The sequence below is a fragment of the Rousettus aegyptiacus genome, unplaced genomic scaffold (genome assembly GCF_014176215.1).
Source record: "Rousettus aegyptiacus isolate mRouAeg1 unplaced genomic scaffold, mRouAeg1.p scaffold_m13_p_6, whole genome shotgun sequence".
Classification (NCBI taxonomy): Eukaryota; Metazoa; Chordata; class Mammalia; order Chiroptera; family Pteropodidae; genus Rousettus; species Rousettus aegyptiacus.
In genome coordinates this window covers 111,072,653-111,094,889 of record NW_023416309.1, presented here as the reverse complement: position 1 = coordinate 111,094,889, position 22,237 = coordinate 111,072,653, and the positions used below count along the sequence as shown (strand labels likewise).

General features: G+C 38.7%; 1 protein-coding gene, 1 non-coding gene and 1 pseudogene across 2 annotated transcripts; 2 read left to right on the top strand and 1 right to left on the bottom strand.

Annotated features, from left to right (window-relative positions):
• Window positions 1-122: 122 nt before the first annotated feature.
• SUMO2 (small ubiquitin like modifier 2) lies at window positions 123-17,653 on the top strand. Its single transcript, XM_016132513.2, has 6 exons — window positions 123-227; window positions 302-466; window positions 7,737-8,126; window positions 9,712-9,843; window positions 14,719-14,790; window positions 16,972-17,653. The coding sequence occupies exons 1-6, from the start codon at window positions 123-125 to the stop codon at window positions 17,032-17,034; spliced, it is 927 nt and encodes a 308-aa protein (XP_015987999.1). The 3' UTR covers window positions 17,035-17,653.
• On the top strand, window positions 2,712-2,830 carry LOC118604194 (annotated as a pseudogene).
• A 4,048-nt stretch (window positions 17,654-21,701) lies between the features above and the next one.
• LOC118604601 lies at window positions 21,702-21,820 on the bottom strand. The gene has a single exon (XR_004951783.1). It is a non-coding gene; the product is annotated as a 5S ribosomal RNA (ribosomal RNA).
• Between the last annotated feature and the right edge of the window lie 417 nt (window positions 21,821-22,237).

Here is a 22,237-nt window from a genome sequence, read left to right as displayed (position 1 = left end):
CCCGCCCGGCCGCGCGCTCCGCTCTGCGGCGCGCTGCGCCTGGCCCTCCTTCCCGGCCTCGACAACACGTTAGGAAAAACAGAGTCCGGGGCGGCCTGCCCTCAGAGTCACCCTCCCGCCAGATGCGGCGCCACCGCGGACAGCCCCGCATCGGACAGGGCGAAGGCCCCCGGAGGCGGCGGGAGCGCCGGCCGTGCGGCTGCGTGTTGCGCGGCCTGGGGTGGGCGGTCTGGGCTGAGAGCCGGGGCCGGCCACCGGCCCGTGCCCGCTCTGGTTTTCCTCGCCCCTTCTGGGTCCGCAGGTTAGCGTCGTTGCAGCCGCTCCTCTGAGCGGTGTCCGGAACGAGGGTTCCCCTTCCCCAGGCCCCGTCGGCCCACCGGGGTTTTGTACGCGGGCAGTCGCCGCCAACTCCCACCCCCAAACGCTCAAGAAGCACGCGGGCAAAATTGATGCAGCTGAAACAACTGTGAAATCGGGACAGCTGGGCTTGCTTAATTAAACACAAATACTGGTTTGTTATCTCACCACAGAAAAACAGAAAAACACAGGAAATCCTGGGTCTCGTTAATGGAAAATTCAAACGTGCTCCAGTAACTTGGGAGTTATTTTGTAAATGCCATGTTTACAAATACGTGCGCGCACCAGGAAGAGAGTAGTACTGGTTCTAAATTCTCAATTAAACCACTTTTTTAACTAACTGAAGATAATTGAAATTTTAAAATGTTTTAGAAAACAGTGCCTGAAAATGTAGCTGCTGCTTTTATTCAGAAAAAAAAAATTAATCTGAAAAGACATTTTCAGTATTTTACCCGCAGAAATGGTTCTTCCCTTGAGATTACTCTGAACGACCTATTTGAATTGGTTGGAATGAGATGGAGTGGTTGGGAAAATCGTGTCACCCCAACAGTTTGTTCTTTTGAGGTACAAATTGTTAAATAAAGGAAGGAAAGTCCTGTGGCTATCACAGGTTTATCCAAATCGCGCTAATCTTAAGACAGCCATCCATAGGATGAAACTTAATGTAGCTCTGTACAAAATTCCACACTTCTACAATCGATGTTTTGCTGCATTTTCCAAATGTTTCACAGCGTCACTGATCTGAGTGTTTCCAACACCAATTGTGTGGCTGTGAAGTGTGAGAAATGATATATTCATGTCCCTTTTCCAGGGGGTAAAATGAGGCCTGATACTTTACAAAAATAAAATAAACAGTAGCAAATAAGTCAGTTTTGGAAAAGTGGCTGTTATATCTGGCTTTTCAAAATTCTTTGACCAGCAGGAAGTTAAAGTCAAGCTTAGTAAGACATTGATAGAAATTGTGCCTGATTTCCTTCAGGGAACAAGATGAGCAAAAGGAACGGAAAAAATAACAGGATGGAAGACCAAAAAGAAAAAACATGCTTCTCTAAAGGAGACCTGAGAAAAAATAATTTGAACAACAAAGGAGCTTGGAAAATTTTAATACAATAGTTTCTCGATATTTTAAGACTGACATGTCATTTGAAGATAAATAGAAGTATCGAAACTGACCTAGAAATAGATATTAGAAAAAAGTACTGGAGATATTCTTTGGTCTAAGACCACTATATGCCAGAAACCTTACACAACCATTCAAATATATTCATTAATCGGAAAAAGAAAGGAAAACTAGAGCTAATAGAGCTATTATTTTATGTAAAGACCTTTTTCTTCTAGTCCCTCTCAACAGATGTCCAAGAAAGGAGTTTCAATGAAGTAGTTTATATATCTTCTTTTTTAAACAGATAATCCTAAAGGAATACATTTGGAAAAACAATCAGCATACAAATCTTTCTTACCTTCTGCACAAGCTCCTCCCCTCCCTCTCTTTTCCCTCTCCTTTTACTCTTATCTTCCCCCTCTGCTACCTAGATTGGTTGCTTAACTCTGGAATTCCTGTATCTACTTTGGAGAGCCTTCAGTTATGCGGGAGACACTTCAACTTGAAGTATATCAGAATCCTGGGAAGACAAAAAGTAAAATATTTCTGGAATCAAAAATCTCCTAAAACCATACCTGTTGCACAAGAGTCAAACCAGAAGTCACTTTAAGTCACTCCAAAGTCAAACTTAGAATTGTCTCAAATCAAACCAGAGGAACTGTGCTAGAGATGCATCCCTGTGTTTACTGCTAAGTGGATGCATTTAATGCAAACCAATGCTCCCTAGCCTGCAGAGAGGTAAATACATAATCATTTCAAGAGACATAATATTGGAAAACAAGGTAGAAACCCATTATCAAGAGCCATAGAAATATTTATGCATTTTGACCCAGTAAGTCTTCTCTTAAACTTTTATCTCTATGAATTTTGGTGACATATTTATACGTGTGTGTATATATATACACACACACACATATATATACACACACACATACGTACGTATAAAACAACAACAAAAGTTTCTCAATCCCCACACTATTGACATTGTGAGCCTGTCAGAGGTGTTCTGTGCATTACAGGATGGTTACAGGGATCCCCAGCCTCTCTCCACTCGATGCCAGTAATATCCCTCAATGATTGTGACAACCAAAAATATCTCTAGATGTTCCCAATGTCCCTTAGGGGGCAAAATCACCTCTTAAGAACTACTGGCCTACATGTTCAACTGCAAAAGAATAGAGGAACACACAAGTAAATATGTCAGTAAGTATGTCAATAAGATATTATAGTCACCATTTAAAAGAGCTATGAAGTCTATGGCCATGCCACCCTGAACAAGCCCAGTCCCATCTGATCTTAGAAGCTAAGCGGGGTCAGGCCTTGTTAGTACCTGGATGCGAGACCGCCTAGGAAGACCAAGTGCTGTAGACATAAAAAATTAAAAAATAAGGGATTGTAAGCTGACAAGGTCCTTGCAATCTGTGAGGCCAACCAAGGATTGCCTCGCCTAAAAAAAAAAATGAAAAATAAAAGAGCTATGAAGACATAAAAAGATGGAAAAGTTTCAAGTTTTAAAATGTTCACCTTTTTGTCCTCATACACTTCCAGGAAATAAGAGGGACATTTTGAATAATCACCAAAAAAGGAAATAAATGTCTCACAGCTAAAAAAGCTTATCCAATCATTAAAAGGTAACTGTAGCAAATTTTATAAAGATAACATTCAGTAAAATTTTGTTAAAAGTTTTGTAAAAAATAAAAGGTATATCAATATTTATGTAGAAAGGAAGACTGGCAGGAATGAATATTATTACTCAGAATCAGAAACGTTACCTTTTAGCATTTTTATATAATTTTCAATTTAAGAATAAACCAAAAATTTTGTATTTTACAATTATGTCAAGAAATGTATGTGTGGATAAAGATTAAAAATTAAAATTGAGGGAATTGTGTTATGGGAATATGAGTGAATTAAAATTTTTATTTAAAAAATATTTTACTAATCAATGTTTTTAATACATATATAGATACACACATTTCTACACATACATGAATAAAGCCATGTTTGTAAAAAACTGCTTTATGGTCCTAGGCCACATAAGACTTTAAGTTGAGAAATACAATTATAAATGTGACAAATTTCTTATCGGAGGAGTAAAAGCTGCTCTAGCCCTATGGTTCTCAAACTTTAGTGAACTTCAGAATTATCTAGAGGGCTTGTTAAACCTTTAATTGAGTGATTCCTGGGCTCTGTCCCCAGACCTTCTAATTCAGTAGGTTGGAGTGCAGCTCGGGTATTTGTACTTCTGACAGATCTAAGTGGAATTGATGTTGTCCAGGGGACCACCCTCTGTGAACCATCCTTCCAACTCTGTCTTCTCCACCTCATGGTGAGAGTAATCAATCACAAGAGTTTGAAGAGTGCAGATATTGTCTATATTTGGCACAACTGCAAAATACAAGGTTTGTCCAATTCACATTCATTTTATGAAACAGCCTCAAGTCACTGGCCCTACTTGAATCTAGTGATGGACAGAGAAGTAGGATTGGAGCATTAATGGTGTTAGAACTTGAAATTGTCATACCAACGTAAAGGCTGCCGAACTGACAAGCATTCAGGAACCCCCAATTTAGGCATTTTTAGTATTCTCATGACAAGTGCTATGTAACTATTGCATCAATAAGTCAATGAACTCTTATTGATTCCTGGCTCTCCGGACTTTGTAATTTGCTGAGACTATGAAGACGAAAAACGATAATACCTGCCCTCGAGAAGCTTACAGGACCATTCTCTAAATATGTTTGTGTGATATGTACATTAAGATTCAGTGACTGTATGGTATTGTGAAGTGGGACAATATTTCCCTACATTTTATACCCCAGCTGACTCATTTAAAGTGCAATATACCTGGTTCTTGGCTTTGATTGCTGACATCTTGGGTCCAAGGATAAAAAACTGGAAGGTTTCTACATTATCATCATTCTGCCTCTGTATTTCCTGCTGTATTTGGGAATTCAGTATTCAGTATTCCTGCAATATTCACAGAGGTAGCTCAGGTACTCAATTAACTTGAATTAGAACTTGAAGGAAATTTGATAAACTACACAACAATTTAGTTGTCTGTGTTACAAAATCGGTTAATGTATTTCTCAGGGATTTCGACGAGGATTTAAAGCTCTAAACAGACTGATTCTTATATTCCTGGACCTTTTAGGAATGTTTTTTTCTTTAGCATCTGATCCTGAGGAGTACATTCTGGATGGTTCATCCTATTCTTACCCTCCACTTCTAACACCAGTATTGATATTTGATTAGATTTCTAGAGGAATTAGGCCTTTCTTGCTCAATTTCCAAGTTACTAGTTGTTCCTCACTACACAACTCCCTCCTCATTTACTCTTTTACTCATCCATTTGGATCCAAGAACTGATATAAAGTGCTGGGGTTAAAAACTGTAAATAAGACAGACAGGTTTCTACTTTCATGGAACTTCCATTCTGCTGAGAGAGACAACCAAACAAAAATTTAGGTCAAAATAACTTGATTGGTGCTCCTGGCACTATTCTAGGATTTTTTTTTTTTCCTGCATATTTTCTCTCCAGCCTTCCATGGGGGCCTGTATGCAATCCTACAGTAACTAAGTGCCAGGCTCTGAGTCAGAAATCCTGAGTTCAGTATGATATTGGCTGTGCCACTTTAAGCTGGGTGACCAAATTGCTCAACCTCTGTATGTCTTACTTTCTTCATCTGTAAAATGGGGATAATAGTAATACAGGCTTTGTGAGGCACAGAATCTCCACATGAAAATCACTGCCCTCCTTTTCTGTGTGTACTACTCCTTGCATTTCCTTTTTCTAGAGCACCCTTTTCCGGTACACAGCCACCCCTTTCCTACCCCTAAAGGGGATGGGAAACTTAATGTTGGGAAGTTTCTGTCTTTTCACAATTTTTTTTTTCCTGAAAATCTGAATGAGACTCTCAGAATGCGAGTTTAATAGATTTCCTAGGCTCAGCTCACAAAATTTCAGTTTTCCATTGGAATATATATTGTTCGCAAATTTGAATCTGCTTAACTATTTTTTATAGGCATTCCTCCATTGCCCGAAGGTGATTTTGTAACTCTTTTGAGCCTCAGTAGCAAATAAATAGACTTGCTTGGAAGGGTTTGTGTAAGGAGAAAATAAATTAATAGTAGTAAAGCCCCATTCAGTGTCTGACACATGGCAGTTGGTTCTCTTCCCCTTTCACTTCTTGTGTATTTTCTATTTAACCCCACCCCCATCAAATTATGTTATTTGAGTCAGGGACTTTGTCTGCTCTTCTTTGCCTGGCCAGTGCCTAGCACGGAACCTTACGTATAGTGATAGTGTCTATTTATGCATTCAGTGAATCTTTGAGCACCTACGATGGACAAAAGCTTAGAGTTAAGAGAGGGCAGGCACATGCAGCAACCCCAAGTAATTGAATATGACCAAAGAGGCTGAGGCTTCCAGGAGGAAATGATGAGAAAGAGTTAGAATGGTTATCCTGGATTAGCTCTTGAAGGGCTTTGTAGGTCTTATAAAAAAATTCGGACTTTATCCTATAAGGCAGAAGATTGCCACTGAACCAAGGTGTGGCAGAAAATTATTTTGTTTTTATTTTAGAACAGTTTGTGGTTCTCAGACTTTAGTGTGCTTAAGGAGAACCAGGGACGCTTGTTAAAAAGGGGGGATCCCAGAGCCACACTGCCCAAGGATATGCATCTAAATGAGCTCCCTAGATGGTTCTGATTCACTTAAATATTCAGGCACAGTGGGACTTACCTTAAAACAAAAGACCAGTTAGGAGGCTATTGCAGTAGCCCTAGAGAGAACTGACCTGAACTTAGATTTCCCCGGCCTCCCCTGATGGATCTGCCTTGCTTGGCATGTCTTACATCTAAGGCTTTAAGCCTCCTCTGTCCCATGGAGGACCGACCTGAAAGCCCAGCAAATGCTGCCTAGCTGAGACTGGACAGAAGCTGAAGAAAAGTAGACAGATTTGGTAGGTATTAAGAAGGTGGAACAGGCGAGACTTAGAGGTTGACCGCATGGGGAGTATGTGGATGAGAGGAAGAAGTCAGGATGCCTCCTGGCTTTATGGCTTGGAGCAATGTTGTAATGATGTGCCATTTAGTGAACCAGACTGGCAGGGCAGGTTGGGGAAGGTAAAGTTAGGAATTTTAGTTGAGATATGCTCAGTTTAAGGTGCCTCTGGGACATCCAAATGGAGATGTTCAGATGTCAGCTGGACTTACGGGTTAGAAGCTCAGAGAAAGATCTGAACTAGAAATATAGATGTGAGAATCATTAACAAATAGATGGTAATGGAAGTGGTGACATCATTCCAGGATAATAGAGTGATAAGAGGATGAAATGAAACCCAAGGAACAATTAAGAGAAGGGCCGAGGAAGAAAAAAATGCCAAGGGATCAAGGACAGATCAGAGTCACAGTTCAAAGTCACAAGGAAGGAGTTCAAGAGGAGTGATGAACTGGCAAGCATACTGGATTCAGCAGAGTCTGCGGTGACCTTGTAGAGAGCAGTTTTAGTGGAGCTCCGGGGACAGCACCAGATTGCGGTGGATTGGAGAGTGAGTGGGAGGTGAGGGAGTGGAGACAGCTGGCGTGGACGTTTTTTTCAAGACATTTGGCCAAGAATGGAGAGATATGGTGGTAACTTATGAGGAAAATAGAATTGAAAGCATCTTTTTCTATGCTGAGAGGAGTGGAAGACAAGACAGGGACAAAGGAAATAATAAAACCTACCCAGAGGAGCAGGAGCAATCCGCTGCACAGACGTCAGGATTGTCCTTAAAACGGGAGGGACCTACTTCTAAATGTTAACCAGATAGAAGGAAATGATTGATTGGATTGGAAGCTTTTTGATATTGGGTGGTTCTAATGGATTCTGTTTCCTCTTGGAGGTTGGGAGCCAGGCGATGAATAAGGAGTTTGTAGGATGAACATTTCTCCTCAGCTAGTCAAAGTATGGGATCACCAGCAGGGTCTTAGAAGTCACTGCACTGAGGCACGAGCCTGGAGCGAAGCGGGTTGAGGCTGAAGCTTTAAAATTCAAAGGATGAGAGGCCGACTGAGAGGAAGTGTGATGTTCCTCTAACAGTGAGGAAAGCTGCTTTTGGGTCACCGAACGAGAGGTTTTTTTCCCCAGAACCTCATGCTGGGGCTATGATTTAGGCTCCCCCTTCCTCGTCCAGTCAGTCGGCCATCCCCGGCTTGTGTCTTACGTCTAGGCCTCAAGCCTCCTCGTCCCCACCGAGGACCAGCTGGAAGCCATTTTGATTAAGCTCCACCACAGAAGGAGGACAATACAGCCCCGCCCCAGAGCAGGCGCGTCCCCGCGGCGGGCCGGGTGCGCGTGTCCGCGCCTCTTCCCGCCGGCCTGGCGGGCGCCGGGCCCAGGCTCGGGCAGCGCGGGGCGGGGGATACGGGTGGTTATGTAAGCGTTGCGCGCTCCCGCGAGGCAGCAACCAATAGGAAGCCCCGGCGGCTCGTGCTCGCGCACGCAGGGTGGGGGGAGGGAGCGCACGACGTGCGCGCGCCCTCTCCCTCCTCCACCGCTGCCGCCTCCTTCTTCTGCCGCTCCTGGTGCTGCTTGTGTGCTCGTTCGGTGCGGACCTGGTACCTCTTTTGTGAAGCGGCAGCTGAGGAGACTCCGGCGCTCGCCATGGCCGACGAAAAGCCCAAGGTGAGCTTGGCGCCGGCCTCCTCGCCTCGCCGCGCGGCCAGGGTCACGGCGCGGGCCGGGGTCCGGCCCGAGCCCGCCGCGGGCTCCCCGCGCCTTCCTGGGCCCCCCACGGGGCTGGCCGCGGCTCAGGCCCGGGCGCTCCGCGCCATTTTCCTCCCTCCCCTCTTCCTCCCTCCCGCGCCGGAGGAGGCCCTGCTGCCTTCCCCCGCCCCCGGCCGCCTCGGAGTGCGCGCCGGGCGCGAGTTGGGCGGGCGGATCGGGGACGCCCGCAGGCCAACCGGCCGCGAGCGGGGCTTCTCGGGCTCGGCCGGCCGGGCGCGCTTGAGGAGGGGCGTTAGGGCGCGCGGTGTCCCCACCCTCCGCGGACCCCGCGCGGAGCTGCGGCGGGTGTTGCCACCTCCGCGGTGGCGGGAGTTCCCTCCGTCCGGGACTTCCTTCCTCAGGGATGGGAGCCGCGGGCACCTGGGAGCCCCTGCCCGGGGCCGCGCCGGCCGGGCGCGGGTTCGGAACGAATCAATGGGCCGCGGATGGGCCGGCGGCCGGATGAACGTCGGGCCGTCGCGAGGGGCCGGGGCTGTGGATTCCGGGGGAGCATTTCTCACTTCAGTGGTCTGAGCGGCCCGGGGGTGGGGGGGATGGGCAGGGGCTTTTCCTTGGGTGCGAGAGCCCTTAATCTGTGGAGACCATGTGGTGTCGAGAAGTTGGAGGCACATGTACGAGCAGAAAGACTTGCCAGGCTTAACTTTTTAACGCGGGTTTTGAGGCTCTTTCCCGTGAGGACTAGGGCACACACTGCTACCTGGCACACGGGGTTTTCTTCTGGTTTAATTTGGTGACACCCTCCCGTTTCCTGAAGTGATTTTGGGCCACCGAATTCCTACCACATTGGATTTTGGTGAACTACAAATCGGGTCGAGATCCACAAGGAAGATTTGGAATAAACTGCGTTTGACCCATGACAACAAAGGGGAGGGGAGAATAAGAGCCCTTAACTAAAAATAAACAAAAATGAAACTGCGAGAATCGGACGTTAAAAGTGGTTCTGAGTTGTTGCCGCTGTCTCAGAGCAGCAGAGGATATTCCTCAATTAGGTTTTGTTAATGTAGCTTGAGATTTAAGTCCTCAAACTGAGTTTGGTAACTTTTTAGCAAGAGAATTGTAGTGACTTTTGGCTTGCAAGATCTAGAGGTTTTCTTGCATTATGTATTTCGAGCACTTTGAAACGAGAAAGAATTCTTATTTTCAGTGTTTTTAGAGACCATATATTTTGTAAGTGACATAAAATAAGCCACTTTAGAAAATTCAGATTCAGGAGAGCGTGGTAGTAAATTGAGTGGGACCCATCTTTAAAAATCGTTACCACTGATAGAGTATTGCAAGTAGGTTTTCAGTTTGTGACAGCTATGTAATATTGTTGCTCCAGGATTTCTCATCTTTCAGATTGATTTCAATGGCTGAAAACAGCTGTATGCTCTCAGGATGAGAAACCTGTTGATTTCTGACGCAACTTGGGCTGCAGCTGCTTTACTAAAAGGTGTTTGTTTTTCACATTTTCCAAATTATACTTTTATTTTTCTTTCAACAGGAAGGAGTCAAGACTGAGAACAACGATCATATTAATTTGAAGGTGGCGGGGCAGGATGGTTCTGTGGTGCAGTTTAAGATTAAGAGGCATACACCACTTAGTAAACTAATGAAAGCCTATTGTGAACGACAGGTGAGGAACTGACATGTGCACTTTCACTAAATAAAACTTATTCAAATAAAAAAACAAACCTTATTTTCATAAGGATAGAAACTAGACTAGCATATTACAATAGCTTGGTAGAATGAACATGCACTCATATATTTGACATATCAAATTTATTATATATTTGGTATGTTGATTCTTCATGAAAACCCTCAGGATGATTTGGTTACTATATGTTTCTAGTCCTATGCCACAAATGTGTTAAATTATACTCACACTCATGGTTTGCTCCCAAGTGGATGTAATTTTACTTTAATAAGAAAATAAGAATGAACTTGGTAAAATTTCTTGTCAGGTTCTTATCTATTTACAATTTGTATCAAAACTATTTTGGGTATTTTAATCAATGTGGAAATAAAATATGAGATTAAGGACATTGCAATTTTCCGAAGCATGTAAAATCATATTTTTTTCTTACACTAGTAGTAGAGGTCAAGAAATTTAACCTGAGCCGTGTATAAACTTTTTTATATTATAGGGACATTTGCATTTTACCCAATGATAGTAAACAGGCATCAAGAAGAGGAAGTAGAAGTGAACAGATGCTGGGATGTAAACTCAAACTCTTAAGACAAAGAAGCTTCCTTTTGTCTGTAACAATACAAAGATAACTTTAAAAATGACTTTTGCAAGTATAACAAAAGCTTTGGTACCTAGATTGGTTAATCCAACAATAATGTGGCAGAAGTATTTTTCTCGTTCAGCCCTGAATGTACAATATGTAAGAGTTGAGGGAAGTCATTCTTTTAGACTAAAACAACTTAATTACATTGCCAGGTATCCTAAAAAATAGGCTCAAAATAAAAAAAGTTTATAGAATTTGTAAAATAGCATTTGGGCGGAAACATGGGCTTCCTTTATGAGATATAAGGGCATTTGAAAAACCGAAGGTATAAATTTTGAGTTCGGAGCTTTATTTTATGCCTAATTTATAATGTAATAAGAATACTGTGCTTATAATTCCTTATCTTCATTTTTTTATAGTTCCTTAAAAAGATAGGATCTTCAGTATGTACTTGTACTTGAAGACTTGGTGAAATCCTCTTAACAAGTAGTAAATATGTACTTACTGTACTAAAGATTTTCTACACTGGCATCTTTTATATTTGAACAGTAGTAGTTCCCCTTCATGTTACAGGGAAATTTTTAAAGCTAATCATTTTGTAGAACTTTTATGTGGCAAAACCTTAAAACAGAAACTCGTGCTTAGTTTGGTGGTATTCAACAAAAAGTTCTCTGTAAATCTTGCTTCATTTTAATTACTACTAGATTTAGCTGTTAAATGGTCATATTTTTCAACATTTATGAAAACATAAGTTTAACGAACATTGAATACCCATATGCCCACCTCCTAGATTTAACCATTAACGTTTTACTATACATATTGGTTGATATCCTATCCATCCCAAATGGTCATATTTAAGACTGCCCATATTTCTTGTAGGGGCCCAAAGGAGCTTTCTATTGGCTATTTACCAGATGCCTACCATGTTCTGGGGCATTATATATTATGTGCCAGAGAAAAACAGCACATCCTCTGTGTTCCAGATTATCCCTATGGGAGATTGTCCTATAAGATCAAGTTAGTCAAGAGTTTTTAGTTTTCCTGCTATGTTATTTTAGTGTGTTACGCAGTGTAAATACAGTTTTCCTTGACTCCCCCCTCTCCCCTGGACCCAGTTATTAGGTTTTATTTTACTAAACTTGTTGGGGCCACTTTTAATTTGCACTAGAGAAAAAAGAAGCATTGGTAATCCATAAAAAATGTCTTTTGGAATGCACAAACGATTTGAAGGTATGATTCAGGGAGAGTTTGGATAGATATTCCTATTTTCCTTTTAAATTGGGAATAACCTGGATTTTTGAGTAAAACAGTCTCTTTTGAAGTTTCAAATGCTTTCTCATTCTAAGGAAGAGGGAATTGAAGCATTACCTAATTGGGCCGATTCTCTGCTTCTAAGTGTAGATTAAGGCTATCAAAAGGCTAAAATATTTATCCAATCTAATTTGCATAGCTGAAGTTTTTTTGACTATTGAAATTGATCAAAGATTTCCTGTCAAAATTAATTGAATGCTCAGTTACTTTCTAATGAACTTAACTTGGCATCGTATCTCAGGAGGAGTTCCAGTGGATGTCTAACAGGCATCTCAAACTGAACGTGCAAAAGAAGACTCTTAACTTTACTCCTAGAAATCTTTTACTCTTGTGTCCTCACTTAGTAAAAAGCACCATTCTACATGTAGTTCTGAGGTCAAAACCTTGGGTTCATCCTTAAAGATTCTCCTAACTCATATAAAAGCCATCAGCAAATTCTGTTCTCTACCTAAACCTGTGCTGTCCAATGTAGTAGCCACAAGCAACATGTGACTTTGCCATTTGAAATGTGGCTAGTCCAAACTGAGATGTGCTGTAGGTGTAAGATACATAGCCAGTTTAAAATGTCGATTACATGTTGAAATGATAGTATTTCGAATGTACTGAATGAAAACATTTTTAACTTTAATGTGGCAACTAGAAAATTTTAAATATGTGGCTCACATACATCTGTTGGATATTGCTGAACCCTCACTCAATCGTTTTATTGTACTCTTTATAAGTTATTACTTTGGAGACTTCTCTGGATAATTCAGAGCTCCTGCTCCAGTTACTCAGTCCTCTCCTCACTCTTTGGTTTTTTCATTGATACTGTCTATATTTGTCTCCACTAAAATGTAAGCTCCATGAGCAGGCCTTTTCACTGTTTTTTTTAGGTCCTAGACCAGTGGCTGATATATAGAATGCGTTTAATAAATGCTTATAAAATGTGAGGTTGGTTTGCAAATAAGTTTTTCACAAACATGAAATTAGAGTTTGCCTACGGCCACATAGCCTTCAGCTAACAGCATACATTTCCATTCTAGTGTGGATTTACCCTAACAGACTATTTCATGTGGTTTCAGAGAGCACAGATTCATTGGTTTAGTACAGTTCATTTTTGTAGAATGAGAATATGGAGCCCAAAGAGATAATCTGATGCCACTCTTCTGAAGAGTACCCCAAATACTGGCTTAATGTAAATTCCTGGTTTTAATTTACATGATTTATGGAATCTTAAAGCCAAGCTTTCTGAATGTTGGAATTTTGATCTCTAGCAAAATAAAAGCTTTTAATTGATGAGGAAAAACATAAAAACAGATGGTAGTAAAGGAATACAGTATGCTTATGTTCTGGGCCCTTCCTGCTTTATATTTTGAACGATTGACCCTTGCGACCCTTCTACCACTGGATATAGTGGAAAAAGAACCTGTTACAAGGTGCTGCAAGGACTCTACAATGGATTACAGATAAATAATATTTCGTAATTACTGCTTGGTACCGAATTCTTGGTTGCTTTGTGTAATCATAAATTAAAATTGAAAGTCATGAGGAATGAATTAAGTTTGTGGATGTCACCTCATGGGGAATTGTTTGTATTCCTCAAGACAAGGCCTAGTCTGATGTGGTATGTGTTGAAGGCTAGAGTTTTAAAGGCGAGCAATATGATCATGTTACAGCAAATCCATGTTAAGGGGTTACAGGTGTTCCGTGTTTATTGAGCACTTTGAATTTTTTTGGTCTTAGGAACTTAGTTTAATTTTCTCTTAAATATCAAAGCATGGAGTTTGTGTAACTAATTATAGTTTGTAATTCAAACATGATGCAGAAGTGAAGAGGATCTTTTGTAAGATGCTTCCTAGAAAGCTGTTTTTACAACATATCTTGTCTTCATTTGGCTGCAGTTACCAACAGCTTTGCTGCTTTGTTCCTTTCCTATTTCCCCCACCCCTGTGTTAGGAAGATAATGTTTGGTTAAGTAAAACATTGGAACCCACTTTGCAGAAGAGGTATGTTTAGGTTCTTTTATCTCCTTAAATGCATATAAAAATTTCTAGAAACTAAACTCTAGTAACAATTTAAAATTTTTCTTTTTGTTAGTCCCCATCTTAGTAATTTTAGATTTATTTTAAATAAAAAAAGAAAGCGAAGCATAGTTAGATGGATATTTTCATCCATTTTATTCCATCAGTGCTTAATGAGCATCTACTATGTGCATGGATGCACTGTAACCAAAAGTCTAGATTTTAGATTTCTCCCTCTCCTGGAGCTTATTTAGAAAATAAGTTGACTAATAAATGTAGCTTTGAGTAAATACTAAGAAGGAAATTGAAAAGCAGGTGCTTCTTTTGAGCTATTCCAGGAATTTCATGGGTGTGGATTATGGCTTCATGGATGGCTTTTGGATAGTTATTGCCTTGTGCTTTGGTGAAAATGTCCAGACTGCCCAAGGATAAGAACTTGAATGCCTGTGGGTGTGCTTAGCATTGTGCTGGGTTGAGGCATAGCTTACGCATGCATGGTGGTAGGAAATATTCGGGTAGAAATGAAGGTAAGGTGGTATTTAGGCAGAGCTTTATTTTAATTATCGCACCTTTTTAGATGACTTCCAGTTTTCGTTATTATTATATATATTTTAATTTGGTGATTTAACATGCACTGAGGAATGTTGCTGTGTGTATTACTTTAAATTTCCTTTTAGTATCTTACCTAAATGCACTGTTTGATTCAAAGTTTCATCTAGTCAAGCTTGGAGTAGCTATGGGCTCAAAGGCAATACAGCTTTTTTAAGAAGACCACTTGAAAAAAATTTTTCCAAAGAAAATTGGTTTTAAAAAAGTGAAAGTCACCTCAAATTATTTACCCACATAGAAATGTTAACATATTGATGATCATTTATTTAGGTCTGTCTTTTAATATATTCACGGCTAAATATGCATATAGTTTTGTTTTTTGCATTCTTACTGCTTTTAAACTCTTTTGTCCAGGGTTTGTCAATGAGGCAGATCAGATTCCGATTTGACGGGCAGCCAATCAATGAAACAGACACACCTGCACAGGTAAAAATCTCTTTGTGCTAACTAGAAAAGTCGATGTTTTTTGTAATTTTTCTCAACAGCTTTGTTTATTAATTTGTAAACTTTAAGATATTGGAATATAGTTCTTTACCAGGGTTCAAACCTATAAGACTACACGGGAACAGAAAGAAAAAATAAAGGAATAGATTGAGGAAATGCCAGTGGTTTTCAAGTACTGGTCCTCACTTAGTAAAGATAATAGGTCATTTAGTTACTTTGATCCATTTTTTTTTTTCCTATTGCTAACATTATTTGGAGAAAATTAAAACAACTGTTTCTTCAGAACGTTTTCGTTTTTTTTTGTTGCTGCAGCTCTTGATCTTACCAGTTGGCTGTTGATCCTGACCATTTTAGCTCTCCTGCTGAATTATTTTACCTACACTTGTGAACTAAAGGGAACTAATGGCTCTTAACAGCAAGACTCTTGATAGCTTAGTTTGAGAGGAGGGAGGGCTTTTGATAATAGGTGGTTTTCCAGTTCCTTTCTACAAAAGGTGACTATCTGAGCCTTAATCTCTTTACATAACACTTCAGTTCTGTCACTTTGTGAGGGATTTACTGGGCTGTCTTCTATGGCAGATGCTCTTTCTTTTTTTTTCTTTTTTTACCTTTTCAAGTTCCATTTAAGACAGTTTTGGAAAAATATTTTGATAGAAATTTAAATTGTAGCCTGGGTATTTTTTAATTTGTCTTAGCATGCCGTAAGAACTAGAAAGTGTTAAACACAGTATTAGTGAAGCAGCACATCAAGATTGTGGTTTTGTTGGTAATCTTCAAAAAAATTGAAACAAAAATTGAAACATGAGTTATACTTGAGGGAAGAATATTTCGAATATCCGTTGGTGAGTCTCTAAGAAGCAATTATTGTCTGTAGCCACAAGGAGGAGCTGAATTCTCTGTGAAAGAGAAAAAGCTCTTATCCTTTGAAGGCACTTAAAATTTTACTATAAAATTTAACATTCCAGTTGTTTTATTTTACTAGATAGATAGGCGGAAGGTCTGTTTTGATGGTTTTAAAAGAATAAAAATAATCCATTGTGCTAACCTCTGATGATTAGAATGTGTTTTGTCTTTTGAAGCCTTTTGCTACCACCAGAAAATAGTTCTGAGGCTTGTCTGCTGCCATGCTAGCTGCAAATATTAAAATGTGAAGAGGATTTGTTTCAAACTGCATTATAAAGTCTTCAAATGAATTGTATTTAGAATTGAGTTTTAGAATGAAATTGATTGGTTTTAGAATTATTCTCTCAATATTTTTTAAATAGCAGAATTGTGATAAATTAGACATCTTAGCCAATTTTAATAGCAGTATAATTAGTATGTGCCCATCATTCTGTTAAATACTTACTTTGACTCATTTAATTCTCATAACTGAATGCTATTCCATTTTATGAAAAAGGGAGTTGAGACATTAATACTTTAATGCCCTTACCCCTATGTTTGAACTTTGTTAGAAACAATTGCCTTTCTTGTCTCTAGGTGCCCCAAATTTTATCTTCAAAATTACCTTTTTTTTTTTTTTTTTTTAGAAATAAATTTTCAAGCGTAATTATCAGCATAATAAACTGTTACAAAGCTTATTTACTTTACAGTGTTGCCAAATGTACCAAAACCTTCCTGCTGTCAACATGATTAGTTTACAAATAATGTACAGGTAGTAAACCTTGCAAACTTAATTTGTTATTGCATAGAGGTAACCACTCTTGTGCATAACAAGGATATAATTCATAATATAGACACACAAACTTTTAAAAACAAATGCTGTCTAGTTTTAACATTTTTGCTTTTAGCTTAATACTAGTATCCCATGGATATTTCCACTTCTGCACTTGTAAATCTACTTGTTCATTAATAACAGCTACAGTTATTTCATATACTGGTGTCCCATTTCTTTAGGTTTCTGTTGATATTTAGCGTATTTCCGCTATTTTGCTTATCTAAACAACATTGCATGAGATCCTTTACATACATTTTAATTATTTTCCATAATTAAAGGAGATTATTTAATTCAGTTATGTTCAGCTTTTTTTATTTAAAACCTGAGTTTTCTATAATCTTCATAAAAAGACCAAATGTAAAGTAATTTAAACCTAAGTCTGATGCTACATTAAGCGATGAGATGTATAAAGTAAAGAACAATTCGTTTTTTCTCTTGTATGCTAGTTGGAAATGGAGGATGAAGATACAATTGATGTGTTCCAGCAGCAGACAGGAGGTGTCTACTAAAAAGGGAACCTGCTACTTTACTCCAGAACTCTGTTCCTTTAGACCAAGAAGACATTCTCAATTAGAAAACGGCAATTTGGTTCCACCACATCCTGACTACTACAGTATAGTTTTCTCTATTCTTTCATTTTCCCCTTCCCCATTCCTTTATTGTACATAAAGTAACTGATGTATGTGCACAAGCATTTGCATTTTTTTTTTTTAACTAAATGGCCAATGGTATGTTTTGATTGACATCAAATGGAGATGGGATGGGGAAAAATACTGGTTCTGTGAAAATACCCCCTTTCTCCATTAGTGGCATGCTCATTCAGCTCTTATCTTTATATTCCAGTAAGTTATTTTGCTCTCACTGTTTAACAAAAAAAAAAAAAAAAAAAAAAAAAAAAAAAGAACAACAAAAATCCTTGCATACCTTGTTCAATTGGAGACTTTTAATGTTTTTCATTTATCATTGTAAAACCAAGGACAATTTTATAACTTTTTTGTACGTAGCTGTTACATGTAGGGCAATCTGTCTTTAAGTAGGGATAAATTACTCTAAAAGAAATGAATCCTAGATAGTTTTCCCTTCAAGTCAAGCGTCTTGTTGTTTAAATAAACTTCTTGTTTAAAATGAGCTGTTTTCTTTATTCTGAGGAATATTAAATAGAAAGTTGAAGTTTAGGGAAAAACATGACATGAATAGGCCTGTGAGAAGTAATATTTCAAGGAAAAAATAAAGCTACATTTTCAGACAGAATAATGCAAAACAAAGTAACGAAGTCATATAAATGACTAGCTACAGATGTTCTAAAAGCTTAGGTAGTTCCAAATATGTGACTTTACTAGAGAAAAAATTGGGCTGTAGTGTGGGGATTTACTCCCAAACATTCTTTTCTGTAACTACTATCTGGTTACAGACAGTGGGTTAGTACATAGAGCTAGGAAAAAGTTATGATTTTGCTAGCTCTGCTGATAAATCTCTTAACCATTCTAGCTTTCACTTTGATTAGTAAGTACTCCCTAACATAAAATAAGAGTCTTTATTTGAGGATGTTGGACAGGAAATGTTTATTTACATACATATGTGTATCTGTTCTTACATCCATAAATGTGCAAGGTGCTACAGTTTTTCGAATATATGGGAAAATATCACAGCTATAGAATCAATAACAGCAGGAAAGACGCGTAAAGATGATTTAATTCTAGCCTATTTTAGAGATGAGGAAACAGGTCCAGAGGGTTATTGGTCACATTGCTAGATGGTTATAAAACACGGACTAGAGACTAGGTGTCCTGATGCCTGTTGATGTCAATTGAGTTCTCTATATTGGTTTTCAAGAAACAATCCCTGCCCCCCCACACACTACCCACCAAGGCAGCCTTTTTGGATCAAGTCCCCATGTGCTATCACGCCTTGTCATCCACTTAATTCATTCTACTTACGTTGTATAGTCTATGGTTTTTTACATTCTCCATTTCTATAACGAATGAACTTCCCCAGAGACGGCAGGAATTCTGTAAATTGTTGGCTGTTAGGTATATGAGTTAATCTTGAATCAACTGAACTTTTATTTTGCTACCAACGTGCTGTAATTTATATTATGAAACTGTGGGAAGACTGCCCAAGAATTCTTAGAAGGAATCAGGTAGGTATATTTTTCTTGTTGCTCTAGATACAATTAAATAGTGGAATTTTGTGTCCTAAATACTTAAGATTGAAATTCAAGCCAGAGAACTTTATCATGGAAGGGTCTTGAATTGGGTTTTTTAATCAGAGGAATTTGCTAACATTATGTTTGAGTTTTTGTTATGTTAGGAAAGATAAACTTTAAATTCTTTTATAGTAGAAAAACATTTGGTAGAATTAAAACAGCCAGAGGGAAATACGTTTAATAATATAGTGTGTTGTAGCTTATTGATACTTGGGTCAGTGTATATAACTAAAGATGACCCTTGTTTCTGTTCTTAAATGAACGTTTGATTGTTGCCCTATTTCCCATAATTTGATACAAATATTCTATGAAAATTATGGAGCACTTTTTAAAAAATCACTGAAAATATGAATTGTTGAAAATACTAGAAGTAATATTGGCATGTTAATTTTTTTGGCTTGGGTGGGGACATTCAAATGATAGGAATCACACTGCCAACAATTTACCTATATTCTTTCTGGCTGCCCTCACATTAATACGCCATATGTTTATATCCTAGAAGTAGCAAATAGGATCTAAGTGAATACTTTGTATAGAGAAATGAGAGAATTTTTATTCTCAAGCATCCTTTATAGTTATATAAGCTATTTCAGGCCAAAACAAAAGGTGTTACTTTTCAAAAATAGTGTCAAGTTATTTGGCTCTTTTTTTTTTGGTTCATGTTTTCATGGAAATTACTTTAATCTGATGATCAGATTACATTCTACCTAAAGGAGATGAGATTGAATGGAAGATGGGAAGAAGTGAAAATAGTTTGAGGAAATGGGAGACTTGGATCAGCAAACAGTGGAATCCCAGGATATGAGGTCTGTTGGAAAGTTTTTCCAAGGTCTTTATGGGGGCTACGGTTTATTGGAGAGGGCCAGCTGTGCTGCTGAGGGTTATTTTTGAGTTAGGATGCTGCTGCTGCTGCTGCTGCTGCTGCTTTTAAAAATGACTTAATAGTGATTCTGGATTGTGTTTTTGCTTTAGAATCCCGAGATAACTTAAGAAATACCAGTACCTTTGCCCTACCCCTAGAAATGTATTTTTAAAGCAATATGGAATCAAGCAATTCTGGGAGGCATCCTCACAACTGATAAGAGTTAAGCACCTTATGGTGATTAAGTGAGATAGATATGTTTAAGCTGTGTAGTACCATGCCTCCTACATACTGAACTTATTTTTAAATAAAAATTCTATGTAGTATGAAGTGTAAGGGCTCTGCCAGAATACCAAATTGTGCTCTAATGAGTTTAAGGTAAAACATTTCTCAGGATTTTAATGATTCTCCAATACTTTTAAGAACCAAAGGACACATCTACAGGATTATCCTTACCTGGGTGATGATTTAAAGGTTCGTCTTAGATGTAGTAATATGTTTTAAAATGAAACTGATCTATATAGTGGTTAGCTGGAAAAAAGTGGATCGTAATTAGAGTATATAAACAAGTTAGGAATGTATTATTTGCAGTGTGGAGTGTTATTTTCCTGTAAGCAGTTCTGAATTTCCTGTACCCTGTGGGGTCTTTGCGAAATAATTTAAAAGTCCAAGAATTGTTATGAAACATACTTTTTGTAATTCACATTTTTTTTTTAAATCTTTTTTATTTATGCCTATGGCATCTGGTGTTCCTAGGTAGCCTCCCATCCAAGTACTAACCAGGCCCAACCCTGCTTGGCTTCCAAGACTGGACATCTGGCTTATTCAGGGTGGCATGGTCATAGACCATGGACTGTGGCTCCACTGGGGCATGAACTCAGGACCTTCTGTGTGTAAAGGAGCTGTGCTAACCACTACACTATGTAACCATGTCCTGCAATTTCCATTTTTAAGGCAGATGTGATTAATTTTGCTACAAGTTACAGAATTAGGAATATTAAGGAAGAATTTTCCCACACATTTATTTTGGACATATCCTTCTAAGTTATTTGATATTTATAATTGAAGCTATTATTTTGTAAAGGAAGCAAAATTCATCTCTAGGAGATGAGACAGATGGGTAAGGGGATTATTTTGCTTATTTATTAAATAGAGAAATGGTATAGAATTGAAGGAAGGACAAACCACATTATTTTATTCAGCTCAGTCTGAGGAGGAAATAATGGGGAGATATGAGTTATACTCTTCCCTCTCTGCAATTCAGTGATTAAAGAGGGGCATGTCAGGCCTTAGTAGTGTGTATGTGCCCTTTTGTTTACCTTAACTTAAAAGTAAGAACATAACAAGGTCATTTTCCATATTTGAGACCTCATTTTATTTAATGGCAAATGAGTTTTAAGAGAAAATAAACGGACTGTCTTAGTGGCATTGATTGTGTGTGTGTGTACAGCTAAGAAAAGAATGAACAGATGTATACTAAATTTGGCTTTAGGATTAATGGATGCAGAACTTATGTGTAAATATATATAGTTAAGTCATACATAAGTGATACACTTATGGGTACCGTGCAATATTGGGGTTAAGAAGTAAAGCTTTTTAGAAATACTTGTCGGTGGGTCATCTATTAATTCAATTAAACCAAGTTCAAAAGCACATGACTAGCATTTTTTAAAAATAAATGGAATAGGAAATACTGAGTATGTGTTAAACTGCATTATCAATTGCTATTCTTGTAAGTCAGAAATAGTCAAGTATCTGTAATTTCATATGGTTCAACCTAATATGTGTGTATTGGATCACAGTGAAAGACCGATCTAAGAGACTGGGTCACAGAATCTAGGGAGAGTACATCCCAATAATGAGGCCATGCATTGCCCATTTCCTCTGCCATTCTGGAATAAATTGGGGCAGGTTGAACTTTGGGGGAATTCAGAACACTTTGCCAGGTAGTGGGAAAGCTAGTGACAAAGGCAAAAACATGCTTGAGAGCTTAGAGATGCTGTTAGTACATATTTTTTATTTTTATTTGATTTTTTTTAGGCGAGGCAACCTTTGATTGGCCTCACGTATTGCAAGGACCTTGTCAGCTTACAATCCTTTATTTTTTACACCTACAGCACCTGGTCTTCCAAGGTGGTCTCCCATCCAAGTACTAACCAGGCCCGACCCCGCTTAGCTTCCGAAATCAGATGGGATCGGGTTTGTTCAGGGTGGAAAGGCTGTAGACCAGTACATATTTTTGTTTGGTTTAAATTTAATTACTACCTTGGTAGGCACAAGTGGTGAGCAACAACTTATGGATTATTCTATTTTGAGTAGTTTATACATTGCATTCTTGAATAAAACTCCACATATCCAGCAACAAACTTAAAAAGCAATGACATTTCTGTCCATATTAAAGAAAAATTATTAGAGATTTAGACATTTTCTGATATCTTTTATATAGTAGATTTCTTAAATATGTACACACATATAATAGATTTTTCACTACCTGCTTCAGAACAGTAGATTGTGTTTTCTGAGAATATCAGGCTTACAAAAACACACTGGGTAAACTGATCACTAGGCTTTCTGAATTGAATTACAAATGGATGACTAGTACTTTGAATATTGTAGGAAAGTGGCAGTGTGCGACTAAGGGAAA